Source organism: Carcharodon carcharias, chromosome 7, assembly GCF_017639515.1.
Source record: "Carcharodon carcharias isolate sCarCar2 chromosome 7, sCarCar2.pri, whole genome shotgun sequence".
NCBI lineage: Eukaryota > Metazoa > Chordata > Chondrichthyes > Lamniformes > Lamnidae > Carcharodon > Carcharodon carcharias.
Window position 1 is genome coordinate 76774680 of NC_054473.1, and position 22976 is coordinate 76797655.

General features: G+C 46.3%; 1 protein-coding gene across 1 annotated transcript in view; it reads left to right on the forward strand.

The window, feature by feature from the left end:
- Positions 1–22976, forward strand: part of srgap3 (SLIT-ROBO Rho GTPase activating protein 3) — a 492705-nt gene that overhangs the window by 455195 nt on the left and 14534 nt on the right. The window contains exons 11-16 of the mRNA XM_041192000.1: positions 1907–1967; positions 2701–2778; positions 6316–6450; positions 16350–16455; positions 17158–17385; positions 20391–20470. Of these exons, the coding sequence (XP_041047934.1) occupies positions 1907–1967; positions 2701–2778; positions 6316–6450; positions 16350–16455; positions 17158–17385; positions 20391–20470 (688 nt within the window). The remainder of the gene's footprint in view (positions 1–1906; positions 1968–2700; positions 2779–6315; positions 6451–16349; positions 16456–17157; positions 17386–20390; positions 20471–22976) is intronic.

The following is a 22976-nucleotide window of genomic DNA, read 5'->3' on the forward strand; positions in this document are numbered from 1 at the left end:
ATGACATCCAGTAGAATTTGAGCATCTGGAACAGTAGAGGGCTGATAGGAGACTTGGCAGTGAGCTGACATTACTAGAAGCAGCATTCATTGGATGGGTTACACAGAACCCACCCAAATATCTAAGGGAATCCTGTGACTCCCTCTCATCATCAGCTGCTCCCTACCTGACCCCACCCCCCCCTCCCCTGCACCACGGGTAAAACACTTGTCAGCTTCTTGCTGCAGCAGAGAAACATGAAAAGTTTAAATGGATTTAATTAAACTGATTCATTGTCTGCCTGTTTTTTTTTGCTGCAATATCTCCCCTGCTCAAACATCCGGGGGCTAATTAACATTCATTTGAACTTGTGCTTTTCGCATATTTTCCTAATTAGTATGCAAATTACGACAGATTCAAAAGTGTTTGCATTGATTGATGTCAACATAACTTTCTCCAAGCAATTCTGGGGTATTTTTTGCAAATATTTGAGCTGGTTTCCCTGTGAGTGGAGATACAATTGTACAGGTTCTGACAGACCTCCTGGACCTTGAGCAAACATGCATTATTGTGATGAACCTGTGATATTTTACATATGTGTACACAAACACATTTGTGGCACCTGTCACCAGGGAATAATCCGGAGCAACTGCAGTTGAAGAGGAGATTTAATGGGCAGAATTTTGCCCTTGATGGGCGGGCGGGCAGCCGATCACCGCCGCCAAAACAGGCCCCGCCGCCATTTTGAGTGGGCGGGCCAATTAAGGCCTGCCCAGCGGCCTGCCCGAAGGGAAGCGCTATGTGCTTCCTGTGCAGGGGGCGGGGTTTCCCCAACTGTCAGTGCGCTCATTCACGCACATCTCCCTGAGACTAAGTGCCTCAGGGAGATCACTAACAGTGTTTGAAACTTTAAAAATAAAGAAATTATTAACACGTCCCCCTCATGTGACAATGTCACACGAGATGGGACATGTTAATAAATATCACAAAAACTTTACAGACAATGAAACCTCATCCCGCCAGTGGATGAGGTGTCATGTTTTTTCATAAGCCCGCTGGGGCTCCTGGCCTGCCCACCAGCCTTAAGATGGACAAGAAGGGCCTTTAATTGGTTTAACTACCCTGCCAATGGCCTCAATTGGCCATTGACAGGTCAGCGGGCAGACAGCTGATTGCACTGCCTGCCCGCCTTCCTGAATATTTAAATGGGGCGGGATGATGTCGGGGGTTCCCATCATTTTTGTGTCGGCGAGCAGACCCTGCCCCCAGCTCATCGACGGAAAAATTCTGCCGCATAGAGTTGTCCAAAATTGTGAGGGTTCCCATAAAGTAAATAAGGATTTTCTGTCGGCAGGAGGGTTATAGTAATCAAAGGACACAAGTTTAAGGCCCTTGGCAAAAGAACCAGAGACAGGTTGAGTTTTATTTTGCACATCGAGTTGCCTGAAAGGGTGTGGAAGCAAATTCAATAGTAACTTTCAAAAGGCAAGTTGATAAACATTTGAAGTGGAAACATTTGCCAGGCTTCAGGGCAAGATTATTGTAATAGGACAAGATCAGTGTAATGGGACTAATTGGATAGCTCTTCTCCTGAGAATGTTTGAAGGGACAACGTAGAGGGAACTGTGAAAGAAAGATGAGTGGGATGGGATCAGAGCTATTGCCATGACTACATTTCTGAACCAGACGTGATATTTGTATGACCGATGACTGCAGTTTTTGGATTATTGTCCTCGGGTTAATTTTTATGGCGATGATTTGCCCCAGGGCTGACCTTGGGTTTCTTCTTGTTACATGAACTTTTGACCGTAAGGGCCCAGCGTGCCTCTGATCTGTGCCATGCATTTGCCTGTTGGTTCTGCGTGTGGCTGTCTGGGTTCTTGCTAAGCACTCTCATTTCCTGACAACTTCTCTCTTCTTATTTAAGGATTCTGGACAACCCATCCCACTTGTGGTGGAGAGCTGTATTCGATTCATCAATCTCTATGGTAATTCATATCCATAATGTTTTTCTCTGTCCTGTATGTACTGGTCCCTGTTGGAATTCCCATTCCTTGGATCTCCTCCAATACTTCATCCATTCCTCATGTGCAAGACCAGCAAGTGAGTGTCGGCAGGTTTTTAACCCATATTCACAGCAGAACGAGCCCTGGTTACCTGGGGCTGAGCAGCAGCTTGTGGCACTGAGGGTTACCTGGTGTTGACCAATACCTATGGTTCAGGGTCACCTGGGCCTTATAGCAGTGTCTATGTAGTTCCAGATTATTTGGACTCACCTGACGTCTTCACATTTTCTAGCAGAAGTTACTGGAGTGGAAACCCTGGCTGTCCTGGCTAGAGGCAATTGTAGCATCCCAAATGATGTCCCAATTGAGGCTGGCTAAGTCGCCACAGAACAGGGATGATATCTGCTCTTCAGGAGTAAATGATTAGTCTCTAATCATCATACCTTTGAGCTCGTACCAAATTACATTCTGAAATGAGGAACATCATCTTTGATCAGAATGATGATGTTAACTCTTCTCTGGCTAATAGTAAAATGATGGAGTTACTTAAAGAAGAACAAACCTGTGCCATTAGCATAAACATTCTGCTATGCAGAGTTGATGAGGTTAATTTAATACAAAGTCCACTGAGCTGATTGGGTCAGGCAACTGCTGGTCATGATTCTTTTAGATTTCGTACAGAACAATTTCTGGAAAATGTTTGTTTTATTTTTAGGGTTACAACAGCAGGGTATTTTCCGTGTTCCTGGCTCTCAGAGTGAAGTCAATGACATCAAGAATGCCTTTGAGAGAGGTAAGTTTGAGGGAGGATCTAGGTGCTGTTGCCATTGACCCTGTTAAGGTTTTTCTGCGCTGGGGATGCAGATACACGGCTGCTCTGTGTTACAACAATTAAAAATATATGGCTGCATGGGCCCTGGTATAGCTCATGTGGTACATCTCCTCCTCTCTCTCACCCTCACCCCTCTCACTCTCTCACGCCCACCCCCTCCACTTCTCGTTCTCTGGCCCCATTTCTCGTTCTCCCACCCCCACCTTCTCGTTCTCCCGTCCCCCCTTCTCATTCTCCCGTCCCCCCTTCTCATTCTCCCGCCCCCCCTCCCTTCTCGTTCTCCCGCCCCCCCTTCTCATTCTCCCGCCCCCCTCCCTTCTCGTTCTCCCGCCCCCCCTTCTCGTTCTCCCGCCCCCCCTTCTCGTTCTCCCGCCCCCCCTTCTCGTTCTCCCGCCCCCCCCTTCTCGTTCTCCCGCCCCCCCTTCTCGTTCTCCCGCCCTCCCTTTTCTAGTTCTCCATCCCCCCTTTCTTGCTCCCCTGCACCCCCTTCTCGTTCTCCCCGCCCCCTTCACTCCCCCACCCCCCCTTTGCTCCCTGCCCGCCCTCGCTCCCTGCCCCCCTCGCCCCCCCATGCCCCCCTCGCTCCCCCGCCCTTTTCCTCCCTTTCTCCCCCCTCTTTTCTCCCCTTTCTCCCCCCTCTTTTCTCCCTCCTCTTTTTCTCTATCCTCTCTCCCTATCCCATTCTTCCCTCTCTTTACCCTTCTCTCTACTCGCTCCCACACTCTGTCTCTCCACACTCCATCCCTCCCTCGGTCTTTCTCTCTCCCTCTCCCCCTCCCTCCATCTCTCTCTCCCCCCTCTCCATCTCCCCCTCCCTCTCTCTCTCCTCCTCCCTTTCCTCCCCTCCCTCTCTCTTCCTCTCCCCCCTGCCCTCTCTTCCACCCCCCCACCCTTCTTTTTGCTCTTCCCCTCCCTCAGCCTCCCCTCCCACTGCACCATCTCAGTCCCCCACCCCTCCCTCTGCTGCCCCGCTCTCCATCTCTACCTCCATCCCAACCTCTCTCCCCGTTCCCACTCTTGCTTTCTCTCCTCTCTCCCTCCCCTGCTGTTTCTCCCTCACCCCCTCTCTATCCCTCTACCCCCCTCCAATGTTCTCACTTTCCACCTCCCACGATCTCCCGCTCCCCACCCTCTCACTCACCACTTCCCACCCTCGCCCTCCACCCCTCCCTTTTTCCCACCCTCTCCCCGTCCCTCTCTCCCACCCTCTCCCTTCTTCTCCCCCCAACCTCACTCTCCCCCACCTCCCTTCCACCCTCACCTACCCCTCCCTTTCCCCTCCTACCCACTCCCCCCTTTCTCCTCCCCCTTCCTCTTGTCCCCTTCCTACTCTTCCCACTTCCACATACCTTCCCTCTCTTCCCCCCTCAGCCTTCCTCTCTTCATCCTCCCATACCTGTTACAACCTCTCAACCTCCCTCCCCATTGCTGCCTCCCTCCCACTGTCTTCCACCCCCACCCTCTAACCAACCCTCTCTCCCCATCCCACTCCCTTCCCAACCTCTCTCCCCCTCCTACTCTTCCTTCCCCCCTGCTATCTCTCTCTCACCGCCTCTCTATCCCTCTCACTCTCTCCACCTCTCCCTCCTGCCTCTCTTCCCCTACCTCTCTCTCTCTCCCTCTTTCCTCCCCCTCCCTCACACTCCCCCATGACCCTTCACCCTCCCTTCCCCCTCCAATTCTCTCCCTCTGCCCCCTCCAACACTCTCCCTCTCCCGCCCAACACTCTCCCTCTCTCCCCAAACACTCTCCCTCTCCCTCGCCCCCAACGCTCTCCTTCTCCCTCTTCCCCCCACCTCTCGCTCTCCCTCTCCCCTCAATCTCCCTCTTCCCCCCTCCAATGCTCTCTCTCTCCCTCCTCACCTCCCACTCCCTCCCACCCTTTCTCCTTTGTCCTACCTTTTCCTCACCACCTCCCTCTCCCACCACCTCCCCTCCATCTCCCCCTCCTCACCCTCTCCCCCCTCCACCTTTCCTCTTTCCCCTCCCTCCCTCCCTGATCCTGGGCTGTATACTGAACTGTAATTAAGACAGAGAGTGGGATCAGTAGCTGAATCCTGATGGTTGAATAAGGCCCCAGAAATAATGCAGACACAGCAGGTGTTGATGGTATATTGAGAGCTTCTGTTTCATTGACACTGCAACAGTTTTGCAAGCAAAGCTTCACATACGGTACATTAGCTGACATCGAGGGAGATTGCACATCTTAATAGAGTTTTAATGAGTGTTTGATTTTGTTCATAAATTAGTTTTAGACAAATTGTACAATTACCCACTCACCTGGAATCAAGCCCTTGGGCGCTTGAGTGAAAAGAAATGTAAAATAAGAACTTGCCCTGTTGTGATCTCCTACGTTAACCCATAGACTGCCGTTCTCCCTGGGCCTTTGATGATTGTTTCTTCTTGGCTTACACACTAAGATATTAAAACAGTATTGAATCTACTCAACACAAGACAAGGCTTAATTACAGGAATATTAACCCCAAATTACTGATCCCAGTCCATCTTTCCTCAAAATTTTAAAGCACTGCAAGTGTTTAAATGTTTAAAAGATAACAACTGTTACCTTCATAGAAACTAGTGTCACCTCTGCATAACTCTGGGATATAAAATATATAACACATATTTTGGCAGGAGGATGAGGAATTTAACTGGGAATGGGTTTCAGGAGGTTGCAATGAACATAAGATTCGCTTGATGTCATCACTTTGAGACTAGGGCTGTTTTAACTCCTAGGCCTCACTTACATCCTGTCTGCCCACTCCCTTTCCAGAACAGACAGAGTAGAGGTCACTGTCTCCTGGCAGGTCAAAACTGTAGGGCCCAGAGGCTGTCCACAGACCCCATGGTAAGTTGTGGGAGAGAAGGGATACTGGGGATGTTTCTGTCTTAGCCATGGCTCAGTTGGTAGCATTCTCGCCTCTGAGTCACAAGGTTCTAGATTCAAGTCTCACTCCAGAGCTTGGGCACAAAAGTTGAGGCTGATGCTCCAGTGTATTACTGAGGGAGGGATGCACTGTCTGAGGTGCTGGCCTTCAGGTGAGGCATTAAACTGAGGTCCCATCTGCCTGCTCAGGTGGATGTAAAAGGTCCCATGGCACTGTTTTGAAGAAGAGTGAAGGAGTTATCTCCAGTGTCCTGGCCAATATTTACCCCTAAATCAACATCGCAAAAAACAGCTGATCTGGTCATTATCACATTGCTGTTTGTGGGATCTTGCTGTGCATAAGTTAATTGTTGCATTTCATACATTGCCATAGTGACTACACTTCAAAAATGTACTTCATTGGTTGTGAAGATTTTCATAAGCCCGGTGAGTTGAAAAATGCCATATAAATGCAAGCCTGTCCGTCTTTCTTTTGACAGTGCATAGCTCAGAGTAGCATAAGCCCAGGTTTTCCTTCTGGGGCCTAAAGCCTGAATTTTCCCCAGTCAAGCCCAGTCAAGCTCAGTCCGTAAGGTCTTGCGTTAACATAAATTCTCTCCTTCACAAACTAGGTGAGGACCCCCTAGTGGATGATCACAACGAGCATGATATCAACTCAGTAGCCGGTGTCCTGAAGCTGTACTTCCGAGGCCTGGAAAACCCACTCTTCCCCAAGGAGAGGTTCCTGGATTTAATCTGCTCCATCAGTAAGTATGGGCCATCGAGCTTTTCTTTATAACACTCGGCAGTGATGGTGCTGCAATGTGTAGAAAGATGTCTCAGCACTAGCAGAAGCTACAACTCCTGCCCCTGCACTAGTTAGCATCAGTGAACACGTCACAGACCAGGGAGCAAGTTCAGTACCATTTGCCCTGAAAAACCCTGGAACTGACAACAAATCAATGTGTTTCTGCAAAGAGAGATGTAGATTTACAGCAATTGGGCAAGAAACCAGAGGGAAGATGAAGAGTTTCATCTTTACGCAGCAAGTTCTTATAATCTGGAACCCGCTACCTGAAAGGGAGGTGGAAGCAGACTCAATAACAACCTTCAAAAGGGAATTGGATAAGTACTTGAACAGGAAACATTTGCAGGGCCTAAGGAAAAGAGGTGGGTTGGAGTGGAACTAATTGGATAGTTCTTTCAATGAGTCAGCAAAGGCTTGATGACAGAAGGGGGCCCCCTTCTGTGCTGTAAAGTTCTGCAAGGCCTATCAGCATCTGGGAGGGAAAGAGAGGGATATGTTCCTCATCAGAAGAAATTGAAGAGCTTCTTTATCCCTCAATCAATATTGAGTGTGGAGGTCACTACCACAGAGAATGGGAAACTAGACAGACATTTAAGGGAGAACAAAATAGAGGGTTATGATGGTAGAATGAGATAAGGATAGGAGAAGGCTCAAGTGGACCATAATCAGCATGGACTAGTTGGGCTGAATCTGTGCCATATATCCAATGCAGTCCTATGTAATCACTAAAGGTGATCTGGTCATTATCAGATTGCTGTGTGCAAAACGGCTGCTGCATTTCCTACATTACAACTGTGACTACACTTCAAAAGTACTTCATTTGCTGTAAAGCACTTTGGGACATCCAGTGGTCATGAAAGGCACTATATAAATGCAAGTTTATTTTCCCCTTAAGGAATAGTAGACAGCCTGTAATCACGGCTACTGATACCTTTTTGAGGATGTTAAGGCCAGGAGGAGGGAGTGGAAATCGACCCCAATATTTGACCCAGAGGCTGCTGCATCTCGTCATGGGCGATCGCCAGCACCCAGTGACGATGCTGTCACGTCTGCATTGTCAACAAGGCACTGTAAACCAATGGGACGTTTTCTACAATAGCTGCTGCCCCTCTCCCATCCACATGCTCTGGGGCTCCACCAAGCCCACCATGAACTCCAATCTCTCTGGGTTTTCCCTCATTAACAATATGTTATAGGAATACTTGCTGTAATCTAAACTAACCTATTGTCCTAAACTCTGAAGAAGGGTCATATGGATTCAAAATGATAACTGTTTCTCTCTCCACAGATGCTGCCAGACCTGCTGAGTTTTTCTAGCATTTTCTGTTTTTGTTTCAGATTTCCAGCATCTGCAGTATTTTGCTTTTATATTATTGTCCTAAGCTGCTCAATATTCACCCCATCACACTGTCACATGGATTTTTGTAATGCTGCAGCTCTTGTTGCGCTACGCTGCTCCTCACCTGTCCCATGTTACCAAACCACTCTCTTCCCCTCACACCTACCACTAATCCTGCCTCCTGCCTTCTCCTGGCAGTGAGGCAGCTGGGATCTCAGGAATCATTCTCCAGCAAGCAGGGCAGCGGTGGCATTGTGGTAATGTCACTAGGCTAGCCTAGGCTAATGCTGTGGGGCCACAGGTTCAAATCCCACCATGGCAGGTGGTGAAATTTAAATTCAATTAATAAATCTGGAATTGAAAGCTAGTCTCAATAGTGGTGATCATGAAACTATCATCAATTGTTGTAAAAACCCATCTGTTCCACTAATACCCTTTAGGGAAGGAAATCTGCCGTCCTTACATTGTCTGGCCTAGTTCTGACTCCAAACCTACAGCAATGTGGTTGACCCTTAAATGCCCTGTGAAATGGCCTAGCAAGCCACTCAGCTGTACCAAACCACAATGGAAAAGTCAAAAATTGACCTAGGCGCTGGAAATGACAACAGCGCACCCAGCCCTGTCAACCCTGCAAAGTCCTCCTTATTAACATCTGGGGTCTTGTGCCAAAATTGGGAGAGCCATGAATCATTCCTTACAAAGTCCTATACAAAGCCATCACCATCCCTGGCTATGTCCTGTCCCAACGGCAGGACGACACACCAGAAATGGCTGCACAGTGGCATACAGTTGGGAGGGAGTTGCCCTGGAGTTCCCAACATTGACTCTGGACCCCATGAAGCCTCATGGCATCAGCCCAAACCGCCAGCTGATTACCACCTACTGCCCCCCACTCCTCCATGTTGAACACCAATTGGAAGAAATACTGAGGGTGGCAAGGGCACAGAATGTACTCTGTGTGGGAGACTTCAATGTCCATCAGCAAAAGTGGCTCAGTAGCACTGCTGGCTGAGTCCTAAAGGACATAGCTGCTAGACTGGGTCTGCAGCAGGTGGTGAGGGATCCAACAAGAGGAAAAAACCTACTTGACCTTGTCCTCATCAATCTACCTGTTGTAGATGCATCTGTCCATGACAGTATCGGTAAAAGTGACCATCACACAGTGCTTGTGAAGACGGAAGCTCCATCTTCACTTTGGGTATGCACTACCACTGTGTTAAACAGATCTAACAGTTTGAAACTGGGCATCCATGAGGCACTGTGGGCCATCAACAGCAGCAGAATTGTACTCAAACAATCTATACCCTCATGGCCCGGCATATCCCCCACTCTACCATTATCACCAAGCCAGGGGATCAACACTGGCTCAGTGAAGAATGCAGGAGGGCATGCCAGGAGAAGCACCAGGCATACCTAAAAATGAGGTGTCAACCTGGTGAAGCTATAACACAGGATTACTTGCATGCCAAACAGCATAAGCAGTAAGTGATGGACACAGCTAAGTGATCCCACAACCAAGACATCAAATCTAAGCTCTGCAATCCTGCCACATCCAGTTGTGAATGGTGGTGCACAATTAAACAACTCATTGGAGGAAGAGGCTCCACAAATATCCCCATCCTCAGTGATGGGGGAGCCCAGCACATCAGTGCAAAAGATAAGGCTGAAGCATTTGCAACAATCTTCAGCCGGAAGTGCTGTGTGTATGATTCATCTCGGCCTCCTCCTGAGGTCCCCAGCATCATAGGTGCCAGTCTTCAGCCAATTCAATTCACTCCACGTTATATCAAACAATGGCTGAAGGCACTGAGAATATTCCAGCAATAGTACTGAAGACTTGTGCTCCAGAACTTGCCGCACCCCTAGCCAAGTTGTTCCAGTACAGCTACAACACTGGCATCTACCTGGCAATGTGGAAAATTGCCCAGGTATGTCCTGTACACAAAAATTAGGACAAATCCAACCCGGCCAATTACCGCCCCATCACTCTACTCTCGATCACCAGTAAAGTGATGGAAGGGGTTATCAACAGTGCTATCAAATAGCACTTGCTTAACAATAATAAAAACAAAAAAATTGCGGATGCTGGAAATCCAAAACAAAAACAAAAACAGAATTACCTGGAAAAACTCAGCAGGTCTGGCAGCATCGGCAGAGGAGAAAAGAGTTGACGTTTCGAGTCCTCATGACCCTTCGACAGAACTTGAGTTTGAGTCCAAGAAAGAGTTGAAATAGGAATTCATATTTCAACTCTTTCTTGGACTCGAACTCAAGTTCTGTCGAATGGTCATGAGGACTCGAAATGTCAACTCTTTTCTCCTCCGCCGATGCTGCCAGACCTGCTGAGTTTTTCCAGGTAATTCTGTTTTTGTTTTTGTCTTGCTTAATAATAACCTGCTCAGTTTGGGTTCTGCCAGGGCCTATCAGCTCCTGACCTCATTACAACCATGGTTCAAACATGGACAAAAGAGCTGAACTCCAGAAGTGAGGTGAGAGTGACTGTCCTTGACATCAAGGCAGCATTTGACTGAGTGTGGCATCAAGGAGTCCTAGCAAAACTGGAGTCAATGGGAATCAGGGGAAAACTCTCCACTGGTTGGAGTCATACCTAGCACAAAGGAAGATGTTTGCAGTTGTTGGAGGTCAATCATCTCAGTCCCAGGGCATCGTTGCAGGGGTTCCTTAGGATAGTGTCCTAGGCCCAACCATCTTCATCAATGACCTTCCTACCATCATAAGGTCAGAAGTGGAGATGTTCGCTGATGATTGCACAATTTTCAGTGCCATTCACAACTCCTCAGATCATGAAGCTGTCCATGTCCAAATGCAGCAAGACCTGGACAACATTCAGGCTTCGGTTGATAAGTAACATTCGTGCCACACACATGCCAGGCAATGACCATCTCCAACAAGAGAGAAACTAGCCATCACCCCTTGACATTCAATGGCATTAGCATCACTGAATCCTCCACTATCAACATCCTGGGGTTTACCATGGACCAGAAACTGAACTGGACCAGCCATATAAATACATCGACTGCAGCAGTTCAAGAAGGCAGCTCGCCACCACCTTCTCAAGGACAATTAGGGATCAACAATAAATGCTGGTTTAGCCAACAGCGTCCACATCTCATGAAAGAATCAAAAACGAGCCAGAGAGAGGGAAATAAAATTTCCTGATCAAAGTGAGACGTTACACATTTTATTAACAGTTAACAGCAAGGTTGGGGGGAGAATTCAGAGGCTATTCTTGGATAGCCATGAGGGATAGACTTGAAAGAGAGAGACACCATTAAGCAGGAAATGTAAAGTTGGGCAATCAGTATGCAGAAAGTGTGTGTGTGTGTCCTTGAGGTTTAAGCTCTGTGAGCTTTAGTCTGATTGTGCTAGGACTATTCTTGGACAATGATGCCATTGTACGCTTTGAGTAACAGGTTTTGAACAGATTGCACTCTTGAGGCACTGCTTGAGCACACATAATGCACAGGGTTCAGATTCAAAGACATAGAATTTTACAGAATAGAAACAGGCCAGCTATTCCATTCTGGTGTTAATGCTCCACACAAGCCTCACCCCCCCCACCCCTGCTTCACCTAACCATATCAGCCTGTGCATCTATTCATTTCTTCCTCATCATCTTATCTGTTTTTTCTATAAATGTATCTATGCCATTCGCCACAACCACTCATTGTGGCCCAGATACAAGAGCACCCACATTGAGCCAAGGCTTTATCCTAATGGTTCACTTCTTAAACATGAAACACTTCAGAGTAACCAGCTCCGGATAGTCAGTCAATATGTACTGCTCTGCCAAGGGGACTCAAAAAACCTTTTTGTTTCCTGGCAACTTGATTGAAACATATAAGTTCCTGAGGGGTCTTTACAGAGTGGAAAGCATGTTTCTCCTTGTGGAAGAATCTAGAACTAGAGGTCACTGTTTAAACATAAGGGGTCATCCATTTAAGACAGAGATGAGGAGAAATTCTTTCTCTTAAGGGTTGAGAGTCTTTGGAACTCTTTTTCTCAAAGGGCAGCGGAAGCAGAGCCTTTGAATATTTTTAAGGCAGAGCTAGATAGACTCTTGATAAGCAACTGGGTGAAAAGTTATCAGGAGTAGGCAGGATGTGGAGTTGAGATTACAATCAGATCAGCTATGACCTTATTGAATGGCAGAGCAGGCTGAAAGGGCCAAGTGGCCTACTCCTGTTCCTAATTCGTATGTCTACCCCACAATTTGATTCCCTGTCAGTGGAGTGAGGGAATTTGCAACCTCCGAATCAAGATGGAGGATTGATTTTGAGTATATTTTTAAGGAAGGACGAAACTTGTATTTATTCTGCAGGCCAGTCAGTTTAAACTCAGTGATAGACAAGCTTTTAGAAATGATAATCCAGGACAAAATTAACAGTCACTTGGACAAATCTGAATTAACTAAAGAAAGCCAGCACAAATTTGTTGATGGCAAATTGTATTCAACTAATTTGATACTGTTTTTTGACAAAGTAACAAAGGGGCTTGAAGAGGGTAATGTGATTGATGTGATGTACACAGACTTCCAAAAGGTGTTTGATAAAGGGCTGAATACCAGGTTGAGCGCTAAGTTAAAGCCCATGGAATAAAAGGAACAGTGGCGATATGGATACAAAGTTGGCTGATTGACAGGAAAGAGTCATGGTGATCAGTTGTTTTTTGGACTGGAGGAAGGTATGCAGCAGGGTTCCGCAGGGCTTGATACTAAATCGCTCCTTTTCTTTATATATATCAATGACCTGTATTTGGGTGTGCAGCACACAATTTCAAAATTTGCAGAATACACAAAACTTGGAAATATTGTGAACAGTGGGGAGGTTAGTGATAGAATTCAAGAGGTTGTAGATAGGCTGGTGAGGTGCATGAACACATGAAAGTGTGAAGTGATATATTTTGGTAGGAACAATCACAGAATTGATTACAGCACAGAAAGGGGCCATTCGGACCAATGGCTAGAATTTTCCAGCCCCGTCATGGTGGGAGCTATCGCGGGAAATTCAGTAGCCCAGCCAAAAGTCCATTGACTTTCGGAGGGACTGGATGATCCCAGCAGCGGACAGGACCAGAAAATCCTGCCCATCGTGCCTGCACCGGCTCTCCATAGGAGCAATTTACCACGTGTCAATCCCCCGCCTTCTCACCGTAACCCTGCACCTTCTTCCTTTTAAGATAATAATCCAATTCCCTCTTGAATGCCTTGATTAAACCTACCTCCACCTCCCACTCAGGCTGTGCATTCCAGATCCTAACCATTCGCTGTATGAAGAAGTTTCTCCTCATGTTGCCATTGCTTCTTTTGCCAATTACTTTAAATCTGGTGCCCTCTAGTTCTCGAGGAAAACCAATATAAAATAAAAAGTACAATTCTAAACGGGGTTTCGAGAGGAGAAGGTCCTTGGGGATATATGTGCAGGGCAGGCTGAGAAAGCAGATAATAAAGCATACAGGATCCTGGGCTTTATAAATAGAGGCATAGAGTACAGAAGCAAGGAAGTTATGGCAAAACTTTATAAAACACTGGTTTGGCCTCAACTGGAGCATTGAGTCCAATGCACATCACACTTTAGGAAGGCATCGGAGGGGGTGCAGAAAAGATTCACGAGAGTGCTTCCAGGGATGAGGAACTTCAGTTATGTGGACAGACCGGAGAAGCCCGGGCTGTTCCCTTTAGAGAAGCAAAGTTCAAAATCATGATGGGTCTGGACAGAGTAAATAAGAGAGAAACTGTTCCCATTTGCAGAAGGGTCGAAAACCAGAGGACACAGATTTAAGGTAATTGGCAAAAGAACGAATGGCGACTTGAGGAAAATCTTTATTACGCAGGTGGTTAGGATCTGGAATGCACTGCCTGGAGGTGGAGGGCAGGTTCAATCGAGGCATCCAAAAGGGAATTGGATAATTATCTGAAGAGAAGAGATTTGCAGATAGGGCAATGTTGAAAAGGCATGGGAGTGGCCTAACTGAGGTGCTCTTACTGAGGGCCAGCATAGACTTGACAACCTGAATGACCTCCTCCTGTGCTGTAATCATTTTATGATTCCATATAGAGCCTTTCACACCTCTGAACTTCCTGAAGTTCTTTTACAGTCAATAAAATACTTTTGATTTCTGTTCACTGTTGTTATCTAAAGAAAGAAAGAAGCTGCATTTATCTGGCACCATTCACATCTTTGGGACACCCTAAAGTATTTCAAAGCTAATTAAGTATTGTTAAACTATTGGAACGTAGGAAAAGGGATAGCCAATTTGCACCCAGCAGGGTTCTACAAACAGCAATGAGATCAATAATCTGACAACAGAAAATGCTGGGAATACTCAGCAGCTCAGGCAGCATTGGTGGAGAGATTCAGGGGCTGAATTTTACGCTGGGGGTGGGGTCCCTATGCCCCCAATGTAAAAACGGTGGTGCACTCACTTGCACATGGCTGGCTCTCCCAGCAGCCACTTAACGGCCATCAGGCCTTTAATTGATTTAAGGCGGGTCTTGTGCCCCCTTCCAAGGGGAAGTCCCACCTCTGAAAGCTGCCAGCCAAACAAATGGATGTGGTTCTCTCATCCCAGCAGCGCCACTGGGAATGGTGGCCACTGCTGGGACTGCAACAGTCCCCAAGGTATGTTTTCATTGATGGAGCCCGGACTATCAGGTGAGACTGCCAGCAGTTCCCTGTGACAGGAGTTGGAGAGCAGTGTGCAATGGCACCCAAATTTACCCCTGCCATCCCTCCCCTGGTGGGAGTGTAAAACTCCTTGCAGAGTAGGCTTTCAGGTCAGTGACCTTTCAAGAGAACTAGAAAAGTTCGAGATGTCATTGGTGTTAAGCAGGAAGTAGGGAATGGGAGAGCGGGGGAAAGAACAAAAGAGAAAAGCTGGGATTGGGTGAATGGCAGGAGAAATTAAATTGCAAAAGGGTTGAAGGTGAAAGATGAAAAAAGGAGTTTGCAGGCATTTTCTGTTTGCACTTCAGATTTCCAGCCTCCACAGTATTTTTGTTTTCTTTTATTCTTTAATGGGATATGGGCTTCGCTGGCTAGGCCAGCATTCATTGCCCATCCCTAATTGCCCTTGACAAGGTGGTGGTGAGCTGTCTTCTTGATCCACTGCAGTGTGTGCGGGTACACACACAGTGCGGTTAGGGAGGGAGTTCCAGGATTTTGACCCAGCAACAGTGAAGGAATGGCGATGTGTTTCCAAGTCAGGCTGGTGAATAACTTGGAGAGAAACTGCCAGGTGGTGGTGTCCTTGTCCTTCTAGACGGTAGCAGTCATGGGTTTGGATGGTATATGACACTTATTGTATTACTATGTTGTTATATTACTGACCAAGTCTTCTGTTTAAGATTTTGGTTGAGGAATTAATATTGACTAGGTAACCAGGGAAAACTCTCCCACCCAGCTTTGAATAGTGTCATTGGATCTTTTACATCCACTTGAGAGAGCAGATAGGGCCTCGATTTAATGTCTCATCCAAAAGATGGCACCACTGACAGTGCAGAGTTAGGAGCGTCTGGAGATCCGACATTCCGAAGATGTTATTGAGTTACGTTACAAGTTATGTTGTGAGCTGTATGCCCCTCATCCAGAAAGCCCCTCATTTGACTATTCCGCTGCCTGCTTTAGAACTCCACCCAAAATGCCCCACGAAAGGTGGCGGGGGGGGGGGGGTGTGGAGAGGGGAGCGGGGAGCGTCAAGTGAAGCTTCTGTGAAGCTACCTCAAAAAATAATTATGGGGGAAGAAAAGCTAAAGTCAGATGAAGATAAAGTCAAATATTCTGGGATAAAAACAGAAAGTGCTGGAAATACTCAGCAGATCTGGCAGCATCTATGAAGAGAGAAGTAGAGTTAATGTTTCAGGGCGAATATGACTCTTCTTGAGGACTAAACAAATGTCCAAATATCCAATGGTGGATTATGTAGGGTATTTTAGATAGAGACATGCGGGCCGCTTTGACTTTGGATTTTAATGTGAAATGTGTGTTCTGTATATTATAGTGCTGTTGGGTTGGAGTAATTTCAATAATTCCCAAAGATTGTCAGCTGCAAACACTCAAACTTTATTTTAACGTATTTCTGGTTGTGAGAAACACTCCCTTGCTCTAGCTTCTTTCGGTGCTGCTTTCTCCAAGACGCTCAGATCACATGAGCAAATGTCACTTCCTTCGATGACATCATAGATTATTACAATTAACCTTTTGTGGGACTTAGTCTAACATACTCTATTATACTACATTACAGACCCAGGTCCCTGTTGTACTCCTCTCTCAGTCTTTAATTTCTGTTGATTTGTATTGAGTTAGAAATCAGCCAACATTGCATGGTTTACGCTTTTGTACAAAGTCAATGACCCTTCACCAACCCCTCCACCCCGTTCCCAATGGGGTTAAATGTTGGAAACCCGTGTGTGTTTTACCTCAGCTATTCTGGCGATGATTATTTTGGGGACACGAGAAACACAATGTATCTAAGGCTATCTTCTCTTGTCCACCCCGCAGAGATCGAGAGTGCAATCGAGAGGACTCACCACCTCCAGCAGATCATAGTGACCCTCTCACGGACAGTCATCATTGTGATGAGATATCTCTTTGCCTTCCTCAACCAGTAAGTACCATCCCATCACCTCCCAACTCCTCCACTCTCTATCTCTCTCTCCGGGGTTTGTTTAAAAGTACTCGAGCACTCAAAATTCCAAGCAAAGGCTCCGGATGTGACATGCTATTTATTATCTTTCTCCTTCCCACCACCTATCAAATACACAGATTTCTTCCTGGGCTACAGGCTTCATAGGAACCAGCTGCTCTCCAGTGCCCATTTCCCCCATGTGTTAGCCTAACCTAGGGGAGAGAGAGTACTTGCTCGATATTGGGAAGCTTTCTGTCTACCCTGATCCTGTGACCTCACTTGGTGTCCACCCATGCGCACTGTGAGACAGGGGGTTAATGGTTGGAGGCAGCAACCCTGGCTGATTTTTTTCTTCCTCACTCTTACACAGGCTCCTGATACCCATAGTAAGGCCTTGCTTAACAATGGATAGAACAACAATAGATATTAGTGGGCAGTGAGTTCACGGGTGAGGGCAGGGTGGGCCACTGGCCTGGGGGTGGAAGCATCTGCACGGGGAGGTGTAGCAAGCACACTGAGGTTGGGGAGTGAGCACAGGGTTTCCGTGAGTGCAAGTCAGTGATCGGGGGAGGGGAACAGTACACCTGCAGGCGGAGAGTTTTTGCCTGCAATCAGTAGGCACTGATGGATACGGTTTGGTATCAGGAATAATGGTGATGACTTGGGCCTTGTCTGTTTTAGCCTGTCCCAGTACAGTGATGAAAACATGATGGACCCTTATAACCTGGCAATCTGCTTCGGGCCCACCTTGATGCCAATCCCTGATGGCCAAGACCCTGTATCCTGCCAGGCACATGTCAACGAGGTCATCAAAAGCATCATCGTGAACCATGAGGGTATCTTCCCAAGCCACAAGGAGCTGGAGGGGCCAGTGTACGAAAAGTGCATGACAGGAGGCGAGGAATACTGGTGAGGAATGATTGTAAATAGCAGCACTCGTGAATATGTTACAATGCTGCCCTTCACTGCACTACCCCAGACCCTTGCTGTGCTGCCCCTGCCTCTCACTGCGCCACCCAGGACCCTCACTGTGCCACCCTGGACCCTTGCCGTGCTGTCCCTGCCCCTTGCTGCGCCACCCCTGACCCTCGCCACACCCCCTCCGACCTTCACTATGCATGCAGTAATCCATGAGGACAACCTAGCAGATCCTGAACTAGTCCTTAATTGACATTCACTTTCCAGTCTGGGGCACTCATTAACTGTAAGGAGCTGGTTTGCCAGTCCCTAAATCAGGGGCATTTAGTCCCATTGTACCATCCAACTGTTGCCCCAAATGGAATTAGCTAAGTCAGAACTGAGCATGGGGATTGTGGAATTAACGCTGTGACCTCCTGCTCTGTGTTACAGTGCATGATGATCTGCCCTATGTGGTAGCATTGATATCCCAGCCACAAGCAAGAGGCTCTATTGAAACAAACTACTTTTAGTATAATTATTGTCCTCTCACTTTGAGTCCCCACTCTTCCTAAATGGGAAGTACCTTTTCTACATTGGGCAATCCAATAGCTTGAGAGGAAGTGAAGAGGCAAAGAGAAAATATGAGTATGGGATTACAGACCACATAAAAGGGAACCCAAAAGTCTTCTACCAGAAAGTAAATAGCAAGTAAAAGCAGTAAAAGGTAGGTTAGGCCTATTGAGAACAAGGAGAATGATGTAAAGACACAGGGCAAGGCTAGAATACTTAATTAGTACTTTGTATTGGTGTTTACTAAGGAAGAGGATGCTGACAAAATATCGATAAGAGTGGAAATGGTGGAGATAATGGATGGGGTGAAAATTTATAGACAGGCTGGGTGTACTGGAAAGGCTGGCTATGTATAGTGGATAAATGACCTGGTCTGGATGGCCTGCATTCCAGGTAGTGGAAAGAAGTGGGAATGGAGATAGCGGAAGGGCTTGCCTTAATCTTCCAATCTTCCCTAGATACAGGGAAGAGGTGCCGGAGGATTGAAGAGTGGAAAATGTGACACCTTTATTCAAGAAAGGGGGTAAGGATAGTCCTAGTAACTACAAACTGGAGTTTAACATCAGTGGTGAGTAAGGTTTTAGAAACAATAATCAGGGAAAAAAATCAACAGGCACTTGGACATGTTTGAGTTAAGTTAATGAGAGCCAGCATGGAGTTGTAAAAAGCAGATCATGTTTGACTAAACCAATTGAATTTTTCAATGAAGTTACAGAGAAGATTGATAAGGAGAATGCAATGCATGTTGTCTGTGTGGGCTTTAAGAAGGCATTTGATAAAGTACCACATAAAAGGCTGATTAACGAAATTGAGACTGATTGACTAGGAGGGTCAGTGTCCAGCTGGAGAAAAAAATTGGCTTAAGAACAGAAAACAGTCTTGAGAAATGGTTATTTTGATTGGAGGATGGTAGACAGTGGCGTTCCTAAGGGTCAGTGCTAGCACCACAACCTTTTTTTGCTATATATAAATGACTTGGACATTGGATAGAACGGAGAGTAAAATTTCAAAATTTGCCAATGATACCAAACTTGAGAGGTGTGGCAAATGATGAGGATGATACCAATAACTGCAACAGGATATATATAGGCTGGCAGGATGGGCCAATAAGTGGCGGATGGAATGAGCTGCAAAGAAGTGTCAAGGAATGCATTTTGACAGAGGCGATGAAGAGAGAGACAATATAGACTTAATGGCACAGTTCTAAAGAGTGTGCAGGGACAGAGGGACCTGGGGTTTCATGTGCATAGATCTTTGAAAGTGTCAGGGCATATTTAGAGACTAATTAGCAAAGCATATGGGATCTTGGGCTTCATAAATTGAGGTATTGAGTTCAAAAGCTGGGCATTTATGCTGAACCTTTATAAAGCTCTGGGTAGGCTCCAGCCAGAGTATTGCATTCAGTTCTGGTCACCACCTTTTAGGAAGGATGTGAGTGTCTTTGAGGGGGTGCAGAGGATGTTTACCAGAATCATTCCAGGGATGGGGGGATTTTAGTTACAAGGTTAGGTTGGAGAAGCTGGGGTCGTTCTCCTTGGAGTAAAGGAGATTGAGGGGAGATTTAATAGAGGTGTACAAGATTATGACAGGTTTAGATAAAGTAGACAAACAAAATCTATTCCCATTAGCTGCTGGTACAAAGACTAGGGGACGCAGATTTAAGTTTTTGGGAAAGAGATGCAGGAAGAATGAGAGGAGGAACTTTTTTTTACGCAGTGTGTGATAATGACCTGGAATTCCCTGCCTTTGAGGGCGGTGGAAGGAGAGACGATCAATGATTCCAAATGGAAATTGGATGGGCACTTGAAAAAAATAAACTTACAGGGCTACGGGGATCGAGTGGGAGAATGGAACTGACTGGATTGCTCTACAGAGAGCTAGCATGGAATTTATGGGTTGAATGGCCTCCTGTGCTGTAAATGATCTACGACAGGCATACTATGCCCACAGCATAGTGACTGAAATCTCGCAGGCACAGACCCATATCCTGGACAGCAGGACAGCGCTAGGGCTGGATGTATTGCAGAAGATTTCACATGACCTCCCAGCTCCACCCCCACACTCCTACCACTGGTCATGTGACATGTCCACCCTCACAGCACCCCGCTTTTACTCTGATTGGAAAGTGAGGAGACGCTTCATTACCTGTTTAGTTGATTCTCAACTGTCAGTCGAACAGTCTTTTATCCCCCATCTCTGGCAATTTTCTAATGTTCCTATGATTTTTCTCCTCAGTGTTGCTCACTGCAATGTCAGGGAGATTAATCTTTAATTCCCAAAAACTCCAGGACACTCTGGGAGGATTGGAAACCATAGGCCGTGTTCCCAAGAATGGGCCTGAAGTACAACCTTGGTTGTGCCTGTGGCACTCAGTCAAACATTAGTCAGTAGTCCTGGGTTTGTGCAGTGAGGACTCAGTTAATGGCCTTATTGCTTTGTTGCAGTGACAGCCCTCACAGCGAGCCTGGCGCCATTGATGAAGTGGACCACGACAATGGCACTGAACCACACACCAGTGATGATGGTAAGTAGCATGGAGCTGGTCTGTTTCCAACAGTCAGGGCTGGCAATGCAATACACGTAAAAGCTTAGTGTAGCCTCCATTTCCTTCTCTCAGTGCTGCCAGGACACATAACTGAGACAATAGGGTTGAAATTCGACTTGGGGATTTAGCAATCCCTACTCCAGTCAAATTTCTACCCGAGTAGCTCTTAACAGCTGACTGTTCTCTTGCATGCAGTTATGGTTGACAGCCACCAAGAGAGAATAAAACATTATTAAACTCTGTCCCCTTTCGACACACTTCAGTCTTTCCATTTACTTGTTCTTGGGTTGTGGGTGATGCTAGCCAGATAGTATTTATGTCCATCTCTAGATGCCCTGAGGACATTACAAGTCTGGCACAAAGTGTAGGATTGTAGTCTCGTTTAGGCCAGACCAGGTAGGGGTGTCAGATTCCCTCCCCAAAAGATGTTTGAAACACAGGCCTAAAAGTAGCCTATTCAGCCCTTTGAACCTGTTCCACCATCAAAAAGATCACAGTTAATCTGCGCTTCAAATCCCTTAACCACCCCCTCCGCCCCTACTCCCCCCCCTAACCTTACTTGCACATATATAAGGGTATTAAGCTGCTTGATACCTTTATCTAACCAATCTGTGGATCTTAGTCTTGCGCCCCCAACATCAAGTCTCTAGGGGTAGAAAGTTCCAGATTTTCACTACCCTTTGAACGAAAAATTATTTCCTGATTTCATTCCTAAATGACTTGCCTCCAATTTTGTTATGTCCCTTTATTATGTTCTCATTTCCTCACCAGAGGTAGTCGTTTCTCTTTCACTACCCTATCAAATCTCTCTGTCATATTGATCACCTCGATTTGATCACTCCTCAACCTCCTAACTTGAGGGATACAAGCCAAGTTATGCAACCTGTCTTCATAACTTAGCCTTTTAAATGGTAACATTTCAGATGAATCTATACTGCGCCCGCCCAAATACCAATATATCTTATATGATGTATAGTACCAAAAGCTGAAATCCAGATGGGTTCAGATCAAAGCTCTGTACAGCTGACTCAACTGTGTTTCAATCCCCTGGAGATAAAGGCCAACATTCCTTTCTGGTTACTTTTTATACCTATAGCTTTTAGTGATTTTTGTACATGGATATCTAGATCTCTGCACTACTCCACAATCCCTACTCTATTACCATTAAGAGAATATACCAATTTGTCTTTCTTCAAACCAAAATGGATGACCACAGACTTCCATATATTTTTAAACCAGTTGGATACCAGCAGATTTCACATTCATTTTCTGATGTCAATCCACTAAGTATCAGATTGATAGAATACACTTTCACACCCTACCCTTGAGGGACTTGAGCACTCAACCTGTGGATTGTTAAGAACACCACGCTCCAACCAGTGTTTACACTCCAGCCAGAGTCGCACTCTCTCCAACGCACTGAGATGGAGCATTAAATTGTGGCCCCATTTTCCTCTCAGGTGAATGTCAGCACTCATAGCATTATTCTGAAGAGAGGATTTCTCCCTGATGTCCTAGCCAACATTTACCTCTTGATCAAAACCACATACAGATTAGCCAGTCATTCTTACATCGCTGCTTGTGAGATCTTGCTGTGCACAAATTAGGCGCTGTGTTTCTTTATTATTTGCTCACGGGATGTGGGTGACACTGGCGAGGCCAGCATTTATGCTCCATTGCTAATTGCCCTCAAGAAGGTGGTGGTGAGCTACCTTCTTGAACTGCTGAAGTCCACGTGGTGTAGGTACACCCACAGTGCTGTTAGGGAAGGAATTCCAGGATTTTGACCCAACAACAGTGAAGTAACAGTGATACATTTCCAAGTCAGGGTGCAAGAGGCTTGGAGGGGAACTTCCAGGTGGTGGTGTTCCCATCTATCGGCTGCCTTTGTCCTTCTAGATGGTAGTGGTTGAGGATTTGGAAGGTGCTGTCTAAGGAGCCTTGGTGAGTTTCTGCAGAGAATCTTGTAGATGGTACACACTGCTGTTACTGTTCGTCAGTGGTAGAGGGAGTGAATGTTTGTGGATGTGGTGCCAGTCAAGCAGGCTGCTTTGTCCTGGATGGTGTCAAGCTTCTTGATGAAGCTGCGCTTATTAAGGCAAGTGGAGAGTGAGTATTCCATCCCAACTTGTGCCTTGTAGATAGTGGACAGGCTTTGGGGAGTCAGGAGATGAGTTACTCATCGCAGGATTCCCAGCCTCTCTTGTTCCTTACTACAGTGACAGTACCTCAAAATACTTCTTTGGCTGTGAAGCATTTTGGGATGTGCTGAGATTGTGAGAAACATTAAATAAATAAGTCTGTCTTTGTGTCAGGATGTCTGGTGTGTGGTTCCCTCTAGTGAAGATTCCATCTCACTACACCCTTCAGTGTTCTGACCTATTATCAGCGTGTGATTTTGGAGCCATTATAATCTTTGTTCATTGTAATAAATGCACGCAACAGGATATTTTGAAGGATATTAGTACACCTTGGAATGGCAAGA